Genomic DNA, 23,844 nt, shown 5'->3' on the forward strand with positions numbered 1-23,844 from the left:
TTTTAAATATAAAATATAAAAAACACATTCACTCAATCCTTCACACACTAACATATTTCTTCTTTTTTCCAGGTTGGTGGAGAAGAAGAGGAGGGAGAAGCTGAGGCAGCAGGTGGCAGCAAAGCGCAGCTAATCCTCATGTCCACAAGAGGGCGCTAAACTGCAACACAAATGGTGCCTGGAGCTGTGCAGCACAACAGCCTGTGAATATGTCAGGCTCCCTACAGCAGCGAGGTGCCATCCATTTATAACTGGAAGAAAAATCATGTGCTAAAAATGTGAGATTCAAAGGCGTTGGAGAAACAGTAGACAAAAAAAAATAAAAAATCATCTCATGGACTTAAAATAAAACTTAAAAATTAAGCTATAAAACAATCATGAGCTGAAGGCTGAAACACATGAAGAGTAAACCGGAGACGAGCTTCACTAACACAATTGCAGACAGGAGAGTTAAAAGTTGTAAAAAAGGATTAGCAGCTTTTCTTTCTGTTGTGTGATTAAACGTGTCTGATTTTACAATCTCAGTCCTATAAACAAAAAGTTATTTGTGATTATTGATTAAATAAATGAACCCCTCTCTGTAGTCTGCTAGTTAGCATAGGTGTGCTGGCGGCTAACCATAACCACAACAAAAAATCAAAGTATAAAGAGATCTGAATCTGGTATTATTAGATAGACGATGACATCTGTCCAGAACTGTCTGCCTCCTGATTTTAGTAAGATATTTACTAGAGTCACACACCGATATGGGATTTTTACGGGCCGATACCGATATTGATATTTGTATATATCAGCTGATATCTTTCTTAGATTTATGTTCAATCCGTAGAGATAGATAGAAATAGATATACTCATTTAATTACGTTAATCCCTCAAATGCAGTTATCAAACACTTTTGGAAAAGATTTATCATAAAGACAAGACGCTCACTCAACTGGAAAGTAACTTAGCATGTACGTGCATCACCAATTGACACTCTGGAGAGTGATGATGATTGTTGTAATCCATGTAGCGCCCTCTGCTGGTGACAGCCAGAAAGAAAACTGCTAGTGTGATACAATGATACTTAAATGTCACCAGAAGTCACTGGATATGCTAATATCAGCCGATGTTATCGGCTGGCCAATTAATCAGTTGGGCTCTAATATTTACCTGCTTGCTTCTTGATACTGTTGGGAACGCCAACGTCTTAAGCAAAGACGTTAAAGTATGATATTCAAAAACTGATCTGAAAACAACAGATCAGGTTCACTCTTCCTGTGTTTTGGTTTTCAGTTTAAAAAAGGATATAAGGGAGAGGAAAACTCAGGTTAAACTCGTGGATGGATTCAAATCTTTTGAAAAAGGGAGCAGCGGGCACATGTAGCAAAAATACAAATCATGTGTGTGCCTTTGATGATGTCTTTGTGGAGTATAATTACTCCAATGATTAAAGACTGCTTTCTCTACAACTGGAACTGTGGACCTTAAAGGGAGAACTACTCACAATCTACAGGAGGAGAAAGTCACTCGTTTAGCTCGGACCACTACTCATGAAATGGGTTTGAAATGGATCCTAAAAAAAACTGATGTCTGTTTTTCCTAATTAATCAAGACAAAGACTTTTGGGGAGCTGAACTTCATGTCATGAGCTCCTCTTCTGTCTGGGAGAGCAAAACTGGATGAACTGCATCTAACGTTTCCATAACCAAACTGCACAGAGAAATCGATTAATACTTCAGAAAAAGGGCTCTAAATATTTCTGTACTACCTTCAAAGAGACACGAGGGGATCGAGCAGGGGAGAGGGGAAAAGGAACAATACATTCCTCTCAGGGCTCAGGTGTGTTTGTCACACTCGAAGAACATGTGTGCTGCGTTTCATTAGGAGTTCTTCTTCACCACATTCTCTTCCTCTTAGCCTTTGGTGTGAGGTAACAGTCAAGGTTACACGGACGACACTTAGAGAGGACAGGAGGGTCACTGATACGGGACACACTTACCTTTGTCAGCCTCAACGTAGGCAGAAGTTAACAACGCTGGTCTTCCTGTGATGACGTCATCTGTTGGGACATTGTAAGCCTGATAATGGTCTTTAAGGTGTGCACAGTAAGACATCTAAGAGCTCTACTGAAGCATACAGTCCTGCATTATTATCCCTTGGCAAACCATGGGTCTATGTTATTGCACCAAAGGATTATCAGCAAAGCTTTTTAGGTAACATTGACATCAGGAGACCCTTTTGTTATTGACTCGCTCCCTCGGCCCTTTGATAATGATTTCACTCTTGCAGAAATCTCCTGGATATTTCCAGGAGGAGCTGTATGTGTGAACGCAAACAGCCGAATTATTCACTCAGACTTTATGCTGAGTTTCTCCTGCCAGACCTCTAGTATTTTTTCCGCAGTAAGTCCGGATAAACTGGCGTGAGACTGCAGCAGGATATTATCAGGAGAATTCAGCTCAAGCCAATAGGAGGGGGGAGTGACGTTTATATCCCGTGACTGCTGCACGGTGCAAAGACTGTCTGCATGCGACCGCTACCATTATGTTTTCTGTTTGCCAGAATGCTCTTCTCTGCTCCTTTGAGAGTGGATCTCCTCAAGTTCACTTCAGTGTTTCAGACAAATCCAAAGACGCTTTTTATCATCTCAGTACCGAAGGAAAGACGAGAGAAGGTTGAACGAGTAATGAAACGCACACTACACACAAGGGCTATCACTGAGCACTAGTAAAATACTTTTTTTACACTCCCGCTTGGAGCTCTCAGCCTCTCATCTGAACCCAACAACCCGGATCAGAGCCCATCATCTGGAACTAATAAACAGATTTGGTCTGAGCTGGTTTAGCAGCATCGATCCGACCCCAATGCATGTCTTTGTGTCTGATAAAACCCTGTGGCTACTTCACCGTCCCATCAATGCTCCTCTCTGAGTTCTCATTGTATATAACTTTTTATTTATCTAACATGGTCCATAGCTGAAAACAAATCACAAGAGGTATGATTCTGGACTCTGTTTGAAGAGAGAAATGTATTTTGTGTTCCTTCAAAAGTCCCCAAAGACACAGACCTCTCTCTCCCTACGCTACAGCAGGGACGTCTTTCTATGCAACGTTTTGGCTTAAAGCCATTGTTTGTGTGTTAGTAGAAATTTGACTCATGTTTTTATTTCTTTCTGTATCTATGCTTACTGTCCAGTATTATTATTCTGCATTACAAATACTGCTCAAGTTTACATTGATTAAAAGCTCTTTCATCTTTTTCTGCCTGTGATGTTGATTTGAATCCTGTGAATAAAAAGCTTTAAAGGAGCAATATGTAACTCTGACACCTAGTGTTTAAAATGGGTACTGCAGTCCAGATTCAAAACATTGCAGAGAGCTGTCTCCCCCCCGCCCCCTCCTCTCTAGAGTCCATGCTCACGCAGGTCACCATGTGGTGGACACTGAAGCTTCAGTGTTTATCCAGCTCTGCATCTGTCTGTAAACCTTTCTGTGTTCTAACTTCTCTCCATTTTTCAAAAAGCATCTCCAATATTGATCCTAGTTTGAGCACGTTTCTGCTCGTGGAGCTTATTAGAAACATGCGGAGGCTTTTTAGGTCGGGTACAATCACTTCTATCTGAACCAGTTCTCTTGCTCGCTTCCATCACTGCAACACCTGTTGGTTTGACCTGTAAAGTTGGAGTCAGATGAGTCTGCAGCAAAATTCTACAAGGCAAACAAGCTCAGGATCTCTTGCTAATATCTAAATGGTAGATAAAGACTTTTTTCTGTGGCACCGGTTTTTCTTGTCACTTTAACTACACGACAACCTGCTCCTCCAGTCTCCACCAGAGAGCAAATACACGCCTCTTAAATACATTATTATCCAGCTCCAAATCCAGCCAGTGACGAGAATATTTGTTCACCATGACCAGAATATAAAAATACAATCCTGTTATTATATATATGAAATCGTGGTTTGTCATGCATTAATTACGCTTCACTTAATCACATTATGTTGACCCTTTTTGTTAAGTGTTACACAAGGAAGAAAGAGTGAAAAGGACATTGACTAAAATAAGTACAAAATCTGCAAGGGCTGCAAGGACTCGCCTCAAACCGCAGAGTGAGTTTATCCGGTTGAAGGTGTTGCATAAGGCAGCATCTTTCATAAACAAAAGTGGAAGAGGGAGATTTCTAGGGGCATGACAACATGAAGCTGTGTGTAGGCGTGTCTGTGTGTGTGTGTGTGTGTGTGTGTGTGTGTGTCTTGATCCTGTCAGTCAGAGCTCATCAGGTCAGACAGGAGAGCGGCTGAGATGACTTCTATGCAGCAGGTGAACCCCAGGGTGCTCGGGATCAGGGAGCCCTCGAAGCTTCAGAGTCTGGCTGCATGCGTCACACAGGAGATCAGACAGGTGAGTCACAGGTGCAGACAAATACACCCGGGCCCTTTCTGAATTGTCACAGTTCAGTAGGCAGTATGTACTTTTCAGTAGGGAGTTTCAGTATACTGAACTTTCGTGGTCATTCAGTATGCATTTTTTGGGTCCACCTTAGTATACTGAACATTTCAGCATGGCTACTAACTTCCGGGTTTCATGCAGTATGGATTGGATTCGTGCTTTCAGGAAATGAATTGTGTTTTACCCATAGACTGTAAATATTACGTTTTACCGCCCACAATGCTGTGCGAAATTAAACGTAAATCGTCACGTCACGTGCGCCTCCAAATCAAAACAAACGAGCGTGGATTAATTGAATACATTTTTAATCTAGAGTTAAAGTCCCGACTGAAATCACTACTTTAAATTAACAACAGAAAATATAACAAATGTCTGCATTATTATAAAACCTTTCCCCCTCTATTTAAATAATGAGTTCACTATTTAAATGCGTCTTTATTGGTTTATTCTATATTCTGTATATTACTGTCTTTCATTTGTACTTTTCTTTATGTACTGTATGTGATTTAGTTATTTAATCTGCCTTTTACTTGATTTACATTGGGATATTGTTTTTTGTTTACCTGACTGTATATGCGCATTACCCTTCTTGAATAAAGCTAAACAAAAAAAAAAAAAAAAAAAAAAAAACGGGTGAATGCGGCCGGTTCGGGAAACGTAAATGACGTCACTTCCATACTGAATGAATCAGACGAAGCAGGAACAAATATCTGCCTACTGTGTGTGCATACTGAATAGTAGGTACTAACAGTATGCAGCATGGATAGTACGTACTGCATACTGAAAGATTGAGTATGTACTTGGCAATTCGGATACGGCCCTGGACTAATCCGACCTGTATTTCAATTATAGCTTACTTCGTTTGCTATGTAAGGAAGAATACTGAGGAACATGTTTCAGATTTTGTTTTATTTAGTGTTATTAAAACAAGCAAGGGCAAAAGTGTGTCTCAGAGTTTTCAGAGTTCTCTGTTAACAAATAATGAGCAGGAGGACAGATTCAGCTGTGCAGGGACATGTCTGCAGCAATTATATAAATGTGTTTGTCAGTGAGTGCGGCCTTAATTTAACTGCCGCACATGGCTCTACTGTGAGGTGTATTCATTTGTAACTGAAATCAATCCAGAAGCTTCCTTCATGATTATGTTGAGAGGTGACTTCTGCCCTACAAAGGCAAAGGGCAGTAACTTCAATTTTTGGAACATTACGGATGTGCTTTATTATGTGGAAAGATATCTTGAGTCAATTGTGTTTTTTTGTTTTTTTTTAGAAAATAGTAGGTTCTATTTGCCTTAACTTCCAAAAGCCCTCGAGAAACCAAGGCAGAGTGCTGTAACTTCACTCATCAGGGTCTTTGCCTTTGTACTGCAGCATTCAGGAACGCTCAAACTGAGTTCACGTCTTCTGCCTTTGTTTTACTGCGGATCAAAATGAAGTTACTGTTTTACTGCAGTGGAGTTAAGGTGTTATGCCTTTGTTTTAATATCTGTCATCAAGCACTTCTGACACACACAGTAGCTTGACTGAAGTGTAGCAAAGAAATAGTGTTGGTTGTGTTATTTTAACCATGCAACCAAGTGAAATAATGCAAAGGCAGAGTACCTTAACTTCCAAATTAGGGTCAAAGGTCATGTTTGAGCTAAAGATTTTCATGAACATTAATAACCTCATTAAAAAGACAAAGAATTGCCACATTTCCAATATTATACCTGCAACTCATTTGGCTGGACAACAAAAAGACTTTAAAGTAATTTTTCTCAGTTCTACGAGTTAAGGTCTTTTGCCTTTGTGGGGCAGCCTTGCTCCCGGCACGGTCACTGTGTTGTTGCTGTTGAGAGCTTAGTTCTTACCTTCCAGTACATTATTTTCATGCATTTATTCCAACCGTCAGCAAACAGAAAATACTCAGGTGATAATCAACATTTCAGGCATAAACTGGCCCGGGGAGGAAACTCTAAAATCACTGGGACACTGACTGGTGCCAGTCTAGCATGAAGTATTGTGAGCACTCACATCTCCTGCAAGCGTTTATTGAGCGTATCTGTCTCCACTAATCATATCTAATTTTACATTATAAAGGTATATTATGCAGGCATTACATTTCTTTGTTTATGTTTGTATTTAACTTTCATTTCATTTAACCGAGAAAGAAACTCGTTGAGACTAAAAATTTCATCTTTAAGAGCATCCTGGCCGAGACGGGCAGCAGCACGACTTACAGAGTTTCACACAAACTACAGCAGCCACCCATACAGATACAAAAACATACATTGCTAGACATTAAAAGACTAATTACAAATGTAAACAGTACATTTGTCCGCCTCCAAGTCATGTAACGTCCTCTTCAAAGCGTCCTCCTGTTTTCTAAGAAAGCATCACTCACTGCGAGTCTTTGCTGTGGAAAATGTAAACAAAGGCTGTTTCACCACAGCAGGCTTTTAATGACCTCGTCTGACATGTTGGCAGTGGTTATGCAGGCAAGGTTAAACAAGGTTTCTTTTGCAGCTCATGTAAATCGTCATCAGTGTTCATTTATGTCTTAAATAAGTTACAAGAAACACACACCTTGCTACACCCCTGGTACTGGCAGACTCTGGTTGAGGGGCTGATCGGGATGGATGCAAGGCCTGTCATAAAAGTGGATATTTAAGGGTTAAAAAATTTGAAAATACTGACAGATACAACCTGCTCGTCTTACAATGATTGTGCTCTTCCCAGGGAGCAAAGAAACCCTTCAAGAAGGTGATTGATGTCAGTTCATGTGACCCCCACAGGGCAGGGATGGATCCAGTCTCCTTTGTCCGGCAGGTAGGTGTGTAAAACAATGTGTCTGTACGTTTGATTGTCTACCTGACGTCATAATAATAATAATAATAATAGTCCATTGGTTTTATATAGCGCTTTTCTGAAAACTCAAAGACGCTTTGACAAAAACATAAAACAATAAAACAAAGTGGTTGTAGGCAGTGATGAAGAGGTGAGTTTTGAGGGATTTCTTGAAGGAGGTGAGTGTGGGGGAGTCTCGGATGTTTTTTGGGAGTGGGTTCCAGAGGGTGGGAGCAACAATGGAAAAAGCCCTGTCCCCCCAGGACCGATAGCTTGTCCTGCAGTGTGGGGACAGGAGGTTTGCATCCGCAGACCTGAGAGTGCAGGTGGGAGTATGGAGTAAGGCTGTTTTGGTGATGTGTTTGATGTGTTTGTCGTAGGAGAGGGTTTGGTCAAAGATGACACCAAGGACGTACCTGCTCTCCTGCCTGCCTGCCTGTGATGAGTCGTATATAGTTTTAAACTCACCTGTCTGTGACTGTAACTCAGTGTCTGTTTCCTCAGGTCCTTGCCGTGTGTTTGTACCCGGAGCTCCCTGAAGACAAAAGCCTTCCGCTGGACGTCAGGCAGAGAGCACAGACGCTGCTGGGAGCCTGCGAAGGAAGGAGCGTGGGTCAGAATCACATTATATGAACTCGTTTATAAAGGTTGAATCACGTTCATCTTTAAACAGTTGGTGTCACGTCCAATGGGGCGGCAGTAGCTCAGTCTGTAGGGACTTGGGTTGGGAACTGGAGGTTCTCCGATTCAAGTCCTGGTGCGGACCATTTTCTGGAAATTGGTCTGGTAGCTGGAGAGGTGCCAGTTCACTTCCTGAGCACTGCTGAGGTGCCCTTGAGCTCAGGAGCGCTCGCTGTGGGCAGCCATCTCACTCTGACATTTCTTCATTAGTGCATGTCCACAGGATCCTGTTTGTGCATGTGTGTGTATTTCGGCCTGTGTTTGTGTAGCATGTAATCTTTGTGCACAGGTTCATACTCTACAACCAGCTGTGGTTTACCACTCGTCCAAAAAAGTGTAGCTGAGTTCATCACGAGCAGAGATGGTGGAGTAAAGTCACGCCTGGAGGACATCATCTTATGCGGAGGTTCTCAGAAGGCTGTGTCGGTACGATGGCTAGATATAGCCTAGATTATTTTAGAAATATTTCAAAGATTTCAGAAGGGACTAAGTCCGGAAAGTGGCAGGTTGTGTGACTAAACGTCCTGCCATACCAGCAGCTCTCTGAAGCTGTACTTTGGCCCAGCCTTAGAATGAGCTAAAGTATGCTAATAAGCTCCTCTTTATCATGTTTACCATCTTAATTTATTGTGTAAGCGTGTTTGCTAATTTTTGCTTATTGCAACAATAAGCTGCATGTCAAAACGGAGCCTGAAGGCCAATGTTTTTGCCATCTGAAGCATCTTTTTTCGCTAATGACATCTCTATAAGCCTTAATTACATTGTTTATGATGCTAACTGCAAATAACTAAGTGTTAGCATCCTCATTGCTAAGCTAATAAAGTCAACATTGCATCACCAAACATTTTTTATTAACCGCTGTTGTTGGACTGTATATTAAGATTGACAGAGAAACAGCCGCCCTGAGAGTGAAACTAAAATACTTAGAGCTCCCCCTGCTGGCTGGCCGCAGCATAGGTCATAAAGCCCGCCTCCTCCATGTTAACAGATGGGACATGAGTCAAACTATGAAGTTAAAATACATGTCAAGTAATAATTTTTTTGTCAAACCCAGAGTCTGTCCTGAGTTAGTTCTTCACATGTTCATTTTTCTGAGTAGTTTTATTTTAATTTCATTATCTGATGCCAAAAAAGGACCGGATGGTGTCTCATGATTGACAGCTCTGTTGACAAACGAGGCTCCTTACAGTATTCTTAACTAGATCAGCAGAGTGATGAGGAGGAGGGGTGAGAAATAACTTGAGGAGAACAACATACAGTCATTGAAATGACCATAACTGTGAAAGTCTGACACATAATAGAACGCGACTAAGCCGATTTTAAAAATTAATGCATTCATTTCTGACCTTGATCTCATCCCGACAGCCAGTGTTTTATCTTTTGAACCAACTGTGCATTGCTGCAACAGTGGTTGTGTAATCTCAGTTATTTGGTGATTAGAATATCTTCTCTCATTCATCGTGTAAAGATGGTTTTGCACCTGATGGCCAGCAGGGAGGGGAGGACTCAGACAGGTGTGTTGACCCCCGCGCCCTGCCCTCACACCCTGCCTGCCCTGCTGGAAATGTGCGGGGTGAAGCAGGTGCCGTACCACCTGATAGAGGACCAAGGGTGGGCTGTAGATCTGAATGAGATGCAGCGAGCTTTGAAGGCCGCTAGGGGGCACTGTGAGCCGAGAGCCATTTACATCAGCAACCCAGGAAACCCCACAGGTAAACGACTTACAGTAACAACACTAATGAGGCTCTATAACGTGCTAAAATCACACCTGTATTTGTCCTGTCAGGCCATGTTCAAGACAGGGAAACAATGGAGGAGCTGATTCGATTTGTTGCCGCTGAGGGCCTCGTTCTGTTAGCGGAAGAGGTGATTTCAAGCTACAAATGAGAAGATGTTTTATCCTCATGTGTTTTCAGTCTCACACCAGCTCCCTTGTCCCCTCTGTAGGTGTACCAGGACAGTGTGTTTGGGCACGACAAAGAGTTTCTTTCCTATAAGAAAGTCCTGTTTGACATGGGGAAAGAGTTGTCAGAGACAGTGGAGCTGGTCTCCTTCCACTCTTTATCCAGCCCCTGCATTGGAGAGTGAGTAGCACTGATTTTACCCTCAAAAGCTTTGGCAAAAGCAATAATGTACTCAGATGTTTTTACATTTCTTTTCACTTTGTCAGGATTATGAATTTCAAATTCTTCAAAAGTTTCACAGTGGAATGAAGTCATGCTCTTCTCATAAACGGCAAGATAAATAGTTTCCCTGCAGCAGTCTACATTTTTACTGGTTTAAAGTGTAACTCGAATCATCCGTGCGGTCCTCATAATATACATGGCCGTATAGGTGTCAATGCAAGCAGCTTTATATGACTCATATCTATGTTTATTGTTAGATGGCGGCCTTGAGTGGCAGTCATAATAATGCAGGGTGGAGTCAAACCAGGAGGTAAAACAAAGTATTATAGGGTTAAGTTATGTTTAGCAGGCTCTAGTCACTGGATAAATATGGAGTTATTATTGTGGCAAAACTATTTGAAAATGCATACACACAAATGTGTAAAAAGATCCACAAATGCTCACACAGCATATCTGCAAATATGTAGACCCATTTTGAAATGTTTACTTATTTAATAATGGCAGAAAAGTGACCTTTCTGAAAATATTCACAAATCATTACAACTGACGCGGGCCTCTCCATTGGCTGTCATTTTACACGTGACATTTGCAACATTCTTGCCGTGCATGCTCTGCAAATGCATAGCCATATCCTCAAATATGTGAGTGTATGGTGCAGCCTGGAGCCTCTCATCTCATGCCCTCTCGGCAGGTGCCCTGAAGCCACGCCCCATGGAGCCAATCTGCTGTGTCTCTTTCTTTTTTTTAACATTTGAATCAGTGATGCTGCTTTTCTGTTTTCGTTTAACCAAACCTGAAGTCAAAGTCCAACATTCCCCCCCCAACGTTACTTCTGAATTTCATACCGTCAAATCTTCTTTATACGTCACCTATGAAGGAATAATACATCACCTATTACATTCAAAATGGCCGTCCCGTGCTCACTCTGTGTGCAGGTGTGGTCTGAGAGGAGGATATATGGAGATCATAAACATGGAGCCAGAAGTGACAAAGCACCTCAAAAGAATGCCGGGCCCCTACAGTCCTCCAGTGTTACCACAACTTGCTCTGCAGCTCATGGTCAATCCTCCCACGCCTGGAGAGCTCTCCTATCAAACGTACTCACAGGTGAGAGGAAACATCAACATGTCACACAGAATGTTTACACAACAACACAGGAGTGATTGTTTTCACTGAATCATCGCTTCACTACCAGAGACAACGCCAAGAAAGATATGAATTTAGAAAAGTTTATTGTAATGTGCACTGAAGAGATCAGAATGATGAGTGAGGATGAATGATGGGAAGATTATAGGGATCCATAGATGAAGGGGATGAGGGTGGAGGAATGAAGGGTCCATAGATGAAGGGGATGAGGGTGGAAGGATGAAAAGTGAAGGGATGAGGGTGGAGGGATGAAGGGTCCATAGATGAAGGGGATGAGGGTGGAGGGATGGAGAGCCGAATGGTGGAAGGATGACGGGTGGAGAGATGAGGGGATGAGGTTGGACAGAGGGATGAAGGGTGGAGAAAAGAATGGATGAGGGTAAATGGATGAGGAATAAAGGGATGAAGTTGGAGGAATGAAGGGTAAAAGGATAAAGGTGGATGGATGAGGGTGGAGGGATGCTGGGATTAGGGTTCGAGGGATGAGGATGGAAGGGTGGATGGATGCAGGTGGAGGTATGAGTGTGGTGGGATGAGGGGTGGAGGGAATGAGGGTGGGGGGTGGTGGGAGAAAGGATGAAGGGAGTAGGGTTCAAGGGAAGAGGAATGAAGGTGGAGGAATGACTTACTGTCTATGGTTTCAGTCAATGGAGTATTTATAGGAGACTCCTTAGCTTTTCCTCTCCCCCCCCCCCCCCCCTCTTCCATTTAAAGGAGATTCTTCACATCAAGAAAACGCTGTCCCAGAATGCTCAGCGTGCTCATGAGTTCCTGAATGCTCTTCCAGGGATGACCTGCCAGCCAGCGATGGCCGGAGTCTTTCTTTTTCCTTGTCTGCACTTACCGACTGAGATGATCGAGGAGGCCAAGGTCAGAGAACGCTGCATGTGACCTGAAGTACTCAGAGTTTACCTTAGGTCATTATTATTTCAGATTCAGACACAAAATGTTACAACTGTTTTTAAGACATATTTGTCCTGGTATCACTGATGTGTCTTTGTTTGCTTCAGTGATTATTGTTAGCAGGAATATGCACTTTATTATGATCATGTAATGAAGGCTTAAAACTAGTCAGCATTAACACGTCAACTGGGATGTGATTGAGGTCAGAAATTAACACATTTCTTTTTCTCGTGCTATTTTGTCACTTAAGGCGCACCGTAGGTAAGCTACTGCAGCGTCTCCCCATAGTCATAGTGATGGGAAACAAACACCACTTTTCCTTTTCATTTCACTTTTAAGAAAACTTTCAAAATAAAAGCAGGTTTTTCTCCAAACAGGAAGTGAAGTACCCTTAGCTTAAGACAGTAAAAAATTCAAAATAAAAGCCTAACAAAAACTGTTCTGAATCGCAAAATAATGGAATTTTTAACTTGTGATAAATATGCCAATAATCGCAATCAACTATTGAAATTCAGCAATTTATCGCAATTAAATAAAAATACTCTTTTGACAATAATTATACTTAAATCTGTAATTTGTTATTCTGTAATACAACTTTAGAAACTTCAAGAAATGTAGCTTGACTCTGTTTTGATAAACATAATTAATTAAATCATTGTGAACATACATTTACATTATTAACAGTTGGTTCCCATCCTGAGGTTTGGGCGACTAAACATCTCAGGGGGGCGCAAGGCTTTGTCTGCTCTAAAGTTGTCAAAGTCAGATTTGGACATATTGACTTAAACAATGACCCATTCAGATAGTTCATACAAAGGCCTGCAGATTTAACTGTGTAATAAAATACACGTTTCCTCACCTAAAAACATCAGGCTGCTTCATCAGGCACACTTCTTCTTCAGGTTTTAAAGAACATTAGTCAAATTGATTTTTTTGACAGCAATGTATAACTGTTTTCTTTCCGGGTCTTAGGGGGGATCAGATACAAGTGGGAGCAGAGGGGGGGGGGACTCCAAGGACAAAGGTTGGGAACCAGTTCTTTAAAAGGTTTTTTTGATATAATTTTTTAGATGTTGGGCGTGAAGGCAGATGTTCTCTACTGTCAGAGGTTACTGGAAGAAGAAGGTGTGTGTTTGGGAGCGGGCTGTGAGAACGGACAAGAGGATCAGAACTACCACATCAGGTAATCGGGGGGGGGGGGAGCTGCATTATAGGAGATAGTGTTAGGTCTGTGCATGTGTGCTATTGGATATAGTCATTCAGTGAAGTCAGGACGTCCTGGTAAGTTTTGAATGGAAGAAAAACTGTCCTCATGTTTTTGACCAGACGAGTGTGTTAGTTGTGAGTGTCCCTTGAGGGAACACAGGTGTGACAGTATGAGTTCACCCTGAAGGATTTCTGAAGGTTTCAACCTACTGATTTCAACATCTGAAGAAGAACAGTTAGATGCTTTAAGCACATGTGTATCCGCACATCTACTGTATATTAATCCTGTTTCCTCCTCGCAGGCTCTGTGTTTTGGCTCCTCCTGACACCCTGGACCAGGTCTTGGCACGCCTCCGTTCTTTCCACCTGCGCCTGCTGAGCAGATTTCCCTGACAGAAATGTCAAGGGCACCGACTCCTGGGAAAAATACCAGACCATACTCTAACTCTGACACCATATAAAAGTATTTAAAATCACATCTAATCACTTATTAGACATCACAAGAGGCGATTTTCTTTTCTTCTGACTGTTCAAAAATAAAGCAATTATTCCTGATGTGTGGTCGTGTTTCTCCAGTGACATTAACCTCAACGTCAAGAAATGAATGTCAGTAGTCTGATATATCTATCAAAGCAGTTAAAATGAAAACAAAGTGATGCACACACTCATATAGTACAGAACGTTCATTATCAAACTGAGGTATGAGGACCACTGGTGGTATGCAGGATCCCTCTTGTGGTACTCATGGGGTCTCTGACTTTTTTGACAATTAAAGCTGTGATTGCATATGACGGTTTACATTTATGCAGCTCCAAACGGGGAAATATTTTTAAAAGTGCGGCGGATGCATTGAGCAGCACAGCAGGAACTGAAGTCTGGCGACGTTAGCAGAAAGCACAATGCAGAACAGTACAGAAATACGACTCGAGTCACATCCAGTTTGGATTGTTTTTGGAGTGGCACAGAGGATGAGCCCAGGCCGTGGTGTGCGGTCAATAATAAATAATATGCATATCAGGAATAAAAACTGTGTAAACTGTATATGTAGTAGGCAGTAACGGTGGTACTTGGAGAGCCAAATATTTTCTTTTTCACTGTGAAAACTTTGAGAACCTCTGGTATAGAAGATTAAAATATATATGAAGAGAGAGCAGTGTTGTTGTTCTTCTGAGTGTTTCCTGATCTGGAGGTCGGGTGAGGACAAAGTGAAGCAGATGTAGAGTGAGAGCAGATTCTCAGGTCGCACACTGGACTGTGTGTGTTTGTATCTGAATACTGCTCAGGAGTCTGCGATATAAAACCCACCAGACACACACTCAGACTGTGTACTCTGATCAAACAACATGAAAGTGGCTCTTGTCCTGCTGTTCGCTGCCTACGGTGAGTCTCATCTACCTGATTCATTCAAAAAAGGGAGGCCTCTCTATTTGTCTGGAGTTAGTCTGTGTTCTTCTTAAACCTGCATCTCATGAAAGACAAAGTGTGGCAACTGTAAGCAGCTGTTCAGGATTTTTTAGATCTAAACTCAAAAATCAACCTACAGATGACATTTATGTATACTAGGTAGTGTTGTAGTCAAGATCACTCTAAGTGAGACCTACCTGAGACCAGAGTGCTCTGAGACCGAGTCAAGAACAAGACATTTAGAGATCGAGTCAAGTCCAAGACCAAGACCAAGGCCGGGGCGAGACCGAGACCAGACCAAGACCATAAATATTTATAAATCCAGGCCAGGGAAAGCTGAGGTTGCCGCCAAGGTCGTAGCAAATAATGTGTATTATCTCAACCTGAGAAAAATAAAGCGCAAAAATGAATCTCACCTCCATCTCCAACCCTAGCTTTTTCTTTCTAAAACAAGTGATCTTATGTCATGGATTGGTCTCAACAAATCAGTAAGTGAATTTATTCAAACACAAAATGAATGGTTTTGCTGTTTGAATAGAAAGTTTTGAACCCAACACTATCACCTCTGTCATTAAACTGTTATTGATTTATTTCAGTATTTCTGATTCTGAATGATGGCCCTGTAGACGTCTTTCAGTATCAGTCTTTGTAACCTGCAGTTCTTTGTGTGTCCCAGCTCACGGGTGCGGCACACCCACCTACGAGCCGTCTGTGAGCCGCGTTGTGAACGGCGAGAATGCTCGACCCTACAGCTGGCCCTGGCAGGTGAGTCCACAATCACCAGGGTTGAACTGAATTTATTTCATATGATGGAGACGATGCAGTTTTAACATAGTAACAACATTTTTAAATCTACACTCTGCCTGTCTGTCTGTCTGCCTGTCTGCCTGTCTGTCTGTCTGTCTGTCTGTCCGTCTCAGATCTCTCTGCAGTATCTGAGCTTCTCCACCTACCGTCACACCTGTGGAGGAACTCTGCTCGCCCCCAACTGGGTTATGACTGCCGGCCACTGCATCGGGTTTGTCACTGATGTTTTACTCTCATTCTGGTATGGTTTTATTCAAAGGTTTGATCTAAACTCTGTGTGTGTGTGTGTGTGTGTGTGTGTGTGTGTGTGTGTGTGTGTGTGTGTGTGTGTGTGTGTGTGTGTGTGTGTGTGTGTGTGTGTGTGTGTGTGTGTGCGTGTGTGTGCGTGTGTGTGTGTGTATTTCAGACCCCGTACTTATCGTGTGGTGCTGGGCGAGTTCGACCTCACCAGGGAGGAGAGCTACGAGCAGATCAGGAGTGTGGAGAAGATCGTGGTTCACCCCAAATGGGATGACAACTGCCTGTCCTGTGGGTAAGGAGGTTCAATCTTTTCAAAGATGTGCACTGGAAGGATATTTGGACGGTGGGCTTTCCCAAAGAAAGTTACTGAGTTTGTTAAAAGATCTGTGGAATGCACCCAGCTGAGAGATCTTTGAATCTTAAGTTTAATGTATTCTTCAGTTAATGGAGGGCGTGTGGCGTCAGTTCCACCAGCCAGCTCCAATCTGCACTCGTCTTTGCTACAGTGAAAAATATGTCAGGGCTCGTTGCGGGGGTTATTTTGGCTTCACATTAGTAGAAGGAGGGACACGCGTTGTTGTCAGTCAATGTTACCAAACCGTTTTATCTTTTCTGTGAAAGATAAAATTCCCCAGTGACCCAATTAATGGCCCCCAACACGTGGAAGCATTCTCTGTGATCCCAATACCAAACATTGTTCTGAAACAAAACTGAGTTCTGCCTTTGCATGCAACGCTCCTCTAAGCTTTAGCATCATTTTTCCATGTTACAGTAATGACATCGCGATGATCAAACTGTCCTCGCCTGCCGTTCTGAACGACAAGGTGCAGCCGTCCTGTGTGCCAGAGAGCGGAGAGGTCGCTCCTCACAACGACCCCTGCTACATCACCGGCTGGGGAAGACTCTACAGTGAGTGCTTTTAATGTGACAACACATTACAATTAAAAAAAAAAAAAAAACACTAAAATGTGACTGTATAAAGACATGATCAGTGCAGTGTAAGTATGTCAATCTCAGTTATATTGGAGATAGAGGGCTTACAGACAGGTGTCTTAGGCAGACAGGTAAGTACAGGATTCTGATTCAGGGACACAGGCAGCATGCAACCAGGTGAAGGTCTCTTAAATATATATTTTTATTTAAACCAATTAGTCCCCTTCAGACATTGGTAGACATGACCCAGGTTTTTGATTTCTACCCTTCTTGCAGATGGGGGTCCCATCGCCTCTAAGCTCCAGCAGGCTATCCTCCCTGTGGTGGGTCACAGCGTCTGCAGCAGCGGCGGCTGGTGGGGGAGCTCCGTGAAACCCACCATGATCTGTGCTGGTGGAGACATCCGCTCAGGCTGCCACGTATGAACCAACTGTCCTCACCTGATCAACACCACATGATGAAAAACTGAATCACTGCATCAGTCCTCTCCCTCTCCTGTGTGTCTCTGCAGGGGGATTCAGGAGGCCCTCTGAACTGCAGGGGGGGTGACGGCAGGTGGTACGTGCAGGGGGTGACCAGCTTCGTCTCCTCCATGGGATGCAACACCCTGCAGAGGCCCACTGTGTTCACTCGCACCTCCTCCTTCACCCAGTGGATCAGTGACGTGAGTTTCTGTCAGAGAGAAAAAAAACAAAAAACAAGTTGCACGTCTGAGAAAGGTTGGAAACAACTAATTATTTTCCCTTCTTAACTCTAATCACATAATTAATCAGCAAGTCAACATTTACAAGTCTACTTCTTATTTGCACAGGACTGTGTGCTTTGTGTGTGTGTATATTTATCTCCTGCAAACACGATGAGCATAACACATGGCTAACCACTATCTCAAATGTGTTTCTTTCAGACTTTGCTGCAGTACTGAAGACATATTTAATGCCAATAAAGTCATCCAATCAGCTGCAGGTGGTTTCAATCGTCTCTCAGTTACAGATTTAAATTTTGCAAACAACACCGACCAAAACTGTTCTTCCGGTGGCGCCTCCACTGTTTGCAAATCTGTTTATATAAAAGTCTCTAACCCCAATGACTTCTTACCTCACTAAACACTTTACTAGTGGTCTTAATGACTGTCTTAGTCTCTTCCTTTATATCATGATTCAGAGACAATAGATCATAAACTCTGAGATGGTTGAAGGTGTGGCAATATCTTTTGCACTACATACAATTTGTGGAGGTCTTCTGTATCTTTATTCCAGTGCTGTGTTTTCACAGTGTGACCACCAGAGGTCAGTGTTAGCTCCTGCAGTCGATGAGCAGACGTGACTGAAGGGACGGAGGAGGAGGAGGAGGTGGTAACATTCATAGTGACCTATATATCATAAAGATGAAGAGTGAGACACGTATAATTAGTCAAATGTGGCTGCATGTGATGGTTCATTCTCCAGCATGCAGCTCGGCATGGCCAGAAAGGCCGGGAAAACTGAACCAATTAAACTCATCCTCCAGGTGTTGCATTAATATGGCCACACATCATGAGCAACAAAGTGACACACACAAACACAGAGATACACACGTGTGAAATATATCCCTTGATTGTGTGAAATAATTGAGTAAACAAAAGCAGTATTTGGAGCTGGTTTCCCCACGATACAGAGGTAATACTTTGTGATAACTCGTTACCACTTGAATGCCAGCGTTTTTAACACGAGAGCGAAATAAATAACCCAAGATCTCGAGAAAACGATCTAAATTTACTAGTTATTATAAACTGGTATAAAATAAAGTGTATGGATTGCACAATAATTTGACTAAATACTTAATGTTTTAAAAAGTATATGCAGGCCTATCTTACAAACTGATAAACTTCTGAGCCTCAAAGCCATTTTAACCTCCTGATATGTCCCTTTTTCTCTTTGTCATAGTTTATTTACTGTGATGGTGCTTTGCTGTGTTTTGATGTGTTTCGCCAATGCAATTAAATTCAGTTGAATGTGGAATCACACTTTAACCGCTAGGTGGCAACACAGAGCTCAGAATCATTGAAGACCTCACTGTCCTGGTCTCACATCAGCTTGTTTCATATAGGCTGAGTTCAGCTATTAATACATCGACTTCATTTCTGCTTCTGCATATACTTGTTCAGAGTAGTTTGACATTACTTACTCTCCTATACATTTGCACATGATCTGTTTGGACTTATTTTGTAATGAATTGGCGCAGCGAGATTGCGTTAGGCCTACGTGCATGCCAATCAACTCATAGCCAAGTAAGCCTGTGGATTCTTCAACGTCGATTTTTAATTATGGGAAACATGACCACCCTGAAGCTCTTTGTGTATCGCCGTTGTGCAAAGATGAGTAAGCTATACATAGCCTAATGTACGCAACCCATGGTCCCTCACCCAAAAACATTTCGTCCAATCACAGCGCTGCTAACCTGCATGGGGTAGTTTGCGCCCAGGACACTCTCTGCCCAGCTGAGAGGTGGTCTTTGTATGACAGAGCTGAACAAGGACTCCTGACTCTGCAGACAACAGGCGCTGCTGCAGCTGCTGAGACCGCAGAGTTTGCGTTCACAGAGAAGTGAGAGGCTGCGAGGAAACCCAAAGACTTGCACGAAAACGAGAGGTTTTCTTTATTGACCTTCGTCTCCCTGATGTTTTACTCCTTGCGAATTGTTCTCAGTTAATTTTTTTAAGAGCCAGATGACTCTACCTTTAACTCGAGATTCAGCCTGAGGTTGCAACTGGAGAGAACCAAACAGCCAAGAAACTTTTGTTTGAGAAGAGCCTTGGCTCTGAAATGGGCAGCAGATTGATGTGGCTGTCCCTCGCGCTGTCAGTGGCGTACACAGCCGGTCAGGTCACGGGGACCGGGGCCACACAGGAGGACATCCCGGAGGGCGCTTCTACCCTGGCATTCGTCTTTGATGTAACCGGCTCCATGTACGACGACCTCGTGCAGGTCATCGAGGGCGCGTCCAAGATTCTGGAAACATCCTTGAACAGACCGAAGAAAAATTTGTATAACTTTGCTCTGGTCCCCTTCCATGACCCAGGTAATGCCATTTCAAACATGACAGTTTCAGCTTGCTTTCGTAACTTTTTTTTATTTATTTTTTTTAACTCTTGACATGTCACCTTTTCTTGTTTCTCTGATGCACTATTCTCAAGGTTATTTGCCGTTTACTCTCTGTTGCGACAACAAAGGCAAACAGAAAAGTGAGAAATGTGATAGTTTGCTCACAGTCCGCCCTTTGAATGCCTAATGTTCCTCACACCTCCAGAGGAGGGGACTCCGGGGGTTTCTGACTCCGCACACAGATGTTCAGCCTGGCGGTCACTATCATTAGCATTCCGCCACGGTTAGTGTGGGGCTTTAGGTTTGCAATGCAGCTTGATGATTATCATCACCCCTAGGTGCTCTCTCATTCTGACCTGCTAATGCCCCGTCAATCATTGGGCCATGTAACAGTAACCTTGGCTTTTAGGTCAGAGGTACAGGCACACAGACGTGTAACACAGAATCTGTGTTAAATAATCAGGGTTATATGCATTTAGTTAAACTTGTATTGTTCCTGGCAATACAGTGGCAGTATGAGAATTCAAACCAAACAATACGGATGATGCATTCAATGTGTTATATCACTTGCTGTAAAATTCATGTTAACCATCATAACAACAGCTTCATTGGTGATGGCATTTAAAGTCTGAAAGTTTCGGCAATGGAAAAAAACGTTGTGAAAGAGTTTTTTAAAGTTCCTCTAATTACTGTTTTTAAAAAGGGAGGGGAGGTCACTTATCTGCTTACAAAAAAAACAAAACAATCAAAGTCTGCTGTCATGTCATGCCAGCGGAGTTTGTTTGCTGATTTTAAAGTGGGACTTATGGAAAAAAGAGCTCCATCAACCAAAAAAGAAGGTGACAACCCAGATGGTGCTTGACATTTAGACAGTGGACAGAGAAAAGTGTCAGATCCACCAAATTTAGGCATTCAAGGATAAAGCATTTATTTTTTTCACCATAGACTCCCAGTTTTAATATTTTCAATGTATCCTTTCATCATTTTATTTTTTATTTTTTCTATGCGCCCTCATCGCAAATACATATGCTTCAAACTTGCTCACTTAAAGTTGAATACACTTCGCAACTGCACAAACAAACTGATCCAAGAGATCTGAGAGAGAGAAAGGAGGAGATGAATGATCAGAGGTGAGCTGTGTGGTGAAGAGCCAGATTCCTATTCCAGATGTTTGTCCTCCTCTGCTGAACTTCAGCATATCACACATTCTTATGAAGCCCAGTTCCTCCATCGTAGAGTCAAGCTGCAGCTTTGTGCCTAGAATAATAATTACGGTCACTGAAAAAATATGCCCAAAATACACAACAATGAACCCATTACTGTTAAATCATTAGCAGATGGTACAAGCTTGAATCTTAGACAAAACATCATTGGTAAATAGAATAATGATATTTCAGTATGTGCCTTACTTTAACAGCAATGTTACTGACGTTTTATAGGAAGTCATACCATTCTCCTCTTACACTGAAGGTGCAACAACTCAGTTCATAAATTCTGTTTTGAATTCTCTCTGCGTGCTGTCTTTGTGTTTGTCCCTCACCACCGAATGACGTTGGTTTTCTTCTTGAAATGTTTACGAGGATGTCAGAATGTGTTCTCCCAAACCCTCAGGGACATAGAGGAATGATTAGCAAAGCACACTGCAAGCAGGGGTTGCTGAACATTTCCCCTAAATGCTTTTTCTGCTGCTGTCTCTGTTGTCTCACTTTTTTTTTTTTCCTTTTCCAACAATATCCCAGATCCTCAGAGAGAACCAGCTTTGTTTTTGTAACAACTTTTTTTCAACGGGTTTGTTTCATTCAGACACGGATCCACTTTCGCCGCTTTACATCCTACCCAGTGCGATAACGCAGTCCCTCCTGTTTGATTTGGCTCCCTTTAAATCAGAGCTCCGGCGCTTCCCCCCTTTATTTACACGGCAATCTGACACGGTAAACATTAGAGAGTGAGTGTGTTTGTGTATCTGTGTTTCTCCAGGCCTGTGTTTGTGTGTGTGTGTGAGAAGCAAGAGTGTCAGTGAGGATGCCTGGATATTGGGGTCAGGCTTGTGTGGGAAGATCAGTCAGGAAGCCCCCCCCCCCACCTCTTTCCTCCATCCTGCAGGGAGCGAAAGAAAGAGAGAAAGCAAGAGGATACTTCACAAGTCATTTTACTGCGGCTCGGGTTGTGTGTTTAGCCCTACCATCTGAAAACACTCCAATGAATCAGTGGAAAGGCTGAATTTTGTCTGGCTTGTTTAGTTATCACTTCATACCCAGGTTACTTTTGTCGCTTAATGAGAGAGCCCACCGTAAAGCACCACCAAGGACTGTTAAAATGATTGTATCTTCTATTGCAAAAATCCAGTGAAAGATGACTTCTCTTTCATTAAAGAATCCTGTCTTACGCTGAGAACTCAAGGGTGTATTGTAAGCAGACTCACTTCTTGGAACATTTGTTTGAGATTTTACAGCCAAATAAAGGTTGATTCACAGTGCTCTCCCACAAGTCTTACTGTAGGCCAATTTTTTTTTTGCATTTACCACATCATTAGTGTCACATTGGGGAGCTTTTAAATTAACAACAATTAAACAAATCTGCAATATGTGAAATTAAGGCTCTATTAAAATGTACAGACAAGTAACATGACGAATATCCGTGCACACGTGTCTACAAACTTGTGTCCAGTGAAGTGTACAAGTCTACGTTGGTCATGGCTGTACTGACGTCCAAACACACACAGACGTGTCCTTGTAAATAATACCTTGCTGTGAGAGGATGTGTGTGTGTCTGTCTTCTTATACATGCTTGTTTGAGTGTTTAATTAGCTGAGGATGAGGTGGGTCAGAGCCTACGGCCTCGGGTTAGTGGGGGCCCCTAGTACTGTAGCTCTATCTGTCTGTCTGTCTGTCTGTCTGTCTGTCTATCCATCCATCCTTCCATCCATCCAGATTGTTTTTCATGCATGTCTATCTTGGTGTTCCTTTGAAATGGCTTAATGTGGTCGGCTCATTCAATATAAGGGCACAAGTCCAAGACAGTTCTTCCAATATCAATGTTAACACAGTCCTTCACCTTCAAATCTAAGTCAATCAAGTCATTAGATTTGAAGGTGTAGGACTGTGTTACTGTAACACTGATATTGGAAGAGCTGCCAGCTGGTTGATCTTGTTGTCTGTTGAGACTGTAATCCCAAAGTGGTTTGAAAATGCCATCGTAGAGATGGCGCAGACATGAAATATCCAAGGGTAAAATAATGGCACACACTTTGGCGCTCTACTTCCATAAAGGCCTTCTCAGTGTTACAACCTTTGCCAATGCAAGAAGTCACGAAGGTGGTCATGAGTTCAAATCTGTTATACTTCAATCCCTGCATGAATTGTGCCCTTCTGGATTTTCATTTGGGGTTTGGTTAATAATATTCTCAGATGGAGCCACCCAATTGAATTGCGCTATTGAAAGGAGTTTGAGGTTTCAGACACTGTTTTTATGATTATGATTTTATCGAAACACACTGAACATTTTAAAGTCAGCAAAAGTAATATAAAATCAGAGTCCTGGAGAACAAAGCTGAAGCAAAAAAACCTAGAGCTTCTTTATATTCCTTTCTGACCACACTGGATGTGTTCAGGAAAGGAACAAGCAATGGTCCAAGTCAAACAGTAAGACTTTGCTTCTGACTAAAAAAGTCCTAACTCAGATTCAGACGTTCCAAAATGATTCCTGATTTCTTCTGCTTCTGTTTAATTGGTAAGTAGCGGTTGTTCCAGCTATGTGCTCTGTAGATTGGTTACGCTCGGTTGATGGCCTGCATTACTACCCTTTCTGAGTCAACTTTAGTTAGAAGGAGATGGAGCAAAGGTGTGGGCGTGGAGTGATAAGAGAAGATGACGGGATAGCTTCTACCTCCTCTGTATGATCAAAGGCACTCATCTTGGAACGTCCTTTGTTGGTGTTCGGCGTCCTTTTCCACCTACCCCTTTACTCCCTTTGTGTCCTTCTTTGCAGAGCAGCAGTTTTTTTTGTCTGAACCGCCCCACCCGTGTGAGATTACAAGGAGCCTGCGTTTAGCTGGACGGAGTCAA

General features: G+C 42.5%; 4 protein-coding genes across 8 annotated transcripts in view; all 4 read left to right on the forward strand.

The window, feature by feature from the left end:
- LOC110000323 (1-phosphatidylinositol 4,5-bisphosphate phosphodiesterase gamma-1) overlaps nucleotides 1-3,290 on the forward strand; it is a 31,597-nt gene extending 28,307 nt beyond the window's left edge. For all 4 annotated transcript variants that reach the window (XM_020655584.3, XM_020655576.3, XM_020655598.3 and 1 more), the window contains exon 32: nucleotides 73-3,290. In XM_020655584.3, the coding sequence (XP_020511240.1) occupies nucleotides 73-133 (61 nt within the window). In that variant the 3' untranslated portion in view covers nucleotides 134-3,290. The remainder of the gene's footprint in view (nucleotides 1-72) is intronic.
- Nucleotides 3,291-4,173: 883 nt separating this feature from the next.
- LOC110000038 (alanine aminotransferase 2-like) lies at nucleotides 4,174-13,871 on the forward strand. Of its 2 annotated transcripts, XM_020655219.3 has the most exons (11): nucleotides 4,174-4,381; nucleotides 7,147-7,236; nucleotides 7,759-7,867; nucleotides 8,225-8,361; nucleotides 9,404-9,647; nucleotides 9,722-9,801; nucleotides 9,883-10,019; nucleotides 10,997-11,168; nucleotides 11,922-12,077; nucleotides 13,181-13,293; nucleotides 13,619-13,871. In XM_020655219.3, exons 1-11 carry the CDS (start codon nucleotides 4,283-4,285, stop codon nucleotides 13,707-13,709), a joined length of 1,428 nt encoding a protein of 475 aa, XP_020510875.2. In that variant the 5' UTR covers nucleotides 4,174-4,282; the 3' UTR covers nucleotides 13,710-13,871. The 2 variants fall into 2 exon arrangements, with proteins under 2 accessions (XP_020510875.2, XP_065811775.1); XM_065955703.1 differs by lacking the exon at nucleotides 8,225-8,361 and having other exon boundaries at nucleotides 4,226-4,381.
- Nucleotides 13,872-14,547: 676 nt separating this feature from the next.
- On the forward strand, nucleotides 14,548-17,662 carry LOC110000899 (proproteinase E). Its single transcript, XM_020656273.3, has 8 exons — nucleotides 14,548-14,696; nucleotides 15,397-15,485; nucleotides 15,641-15,738; nucleotides 15,934-16,059; nucleotides 16,540-16,676; nucleotides 16,977-17,119; nucleotides 17,212-17,364; nucleotides 17,605-17,662. The coding sequence occupies exons 1-8, from the start codon at nucleotides 14,660-14,662 to the stop codon at nucleotides 17,620-17,622; spliced, it is 801 nt and encodes a 266-aa protein (XP_020511929.2). The 5' UTR covers nucleotides 14,548-14,659; the 3' UTR covers nucleotides 17,623-17,662.
- A 1,736-nt stretch (nucleotides 17,663-19,398) lies between these two features.
- hmcn1 (hemicentin 1) overlaps nucleotides 19,399-23,844 on the forward strand; it is an 82,599-nt gene continuing 78,153 nt past the window's right edge. The window contains exon 1 of the mRNA XM_065955706.1: nucleotides 19,399-19,757. Within this exon, the coding sequence (XP_065811778.1) occupies nucleotides 19,502-19,757 (256 nt within the window). The 5' untranslated portion in view covers nucleotides 19,399-19,501. The remainder of the gene's footprint in view (nucleotides 19,758-23,844) is intronic.

This window comes from Labrus bergylta, chromosome 6, assembly GCF_963930695.1.
Source record: "Labrus bergylta chromosome 6, fLabBer1.1, whole genome shotgun sequence".
Lineage (NCBI taxonomy): Eukaryota > Metazoa > Chordata > Actinopteri > Labriformes > Labridae > Labrus > Labrus bergylta.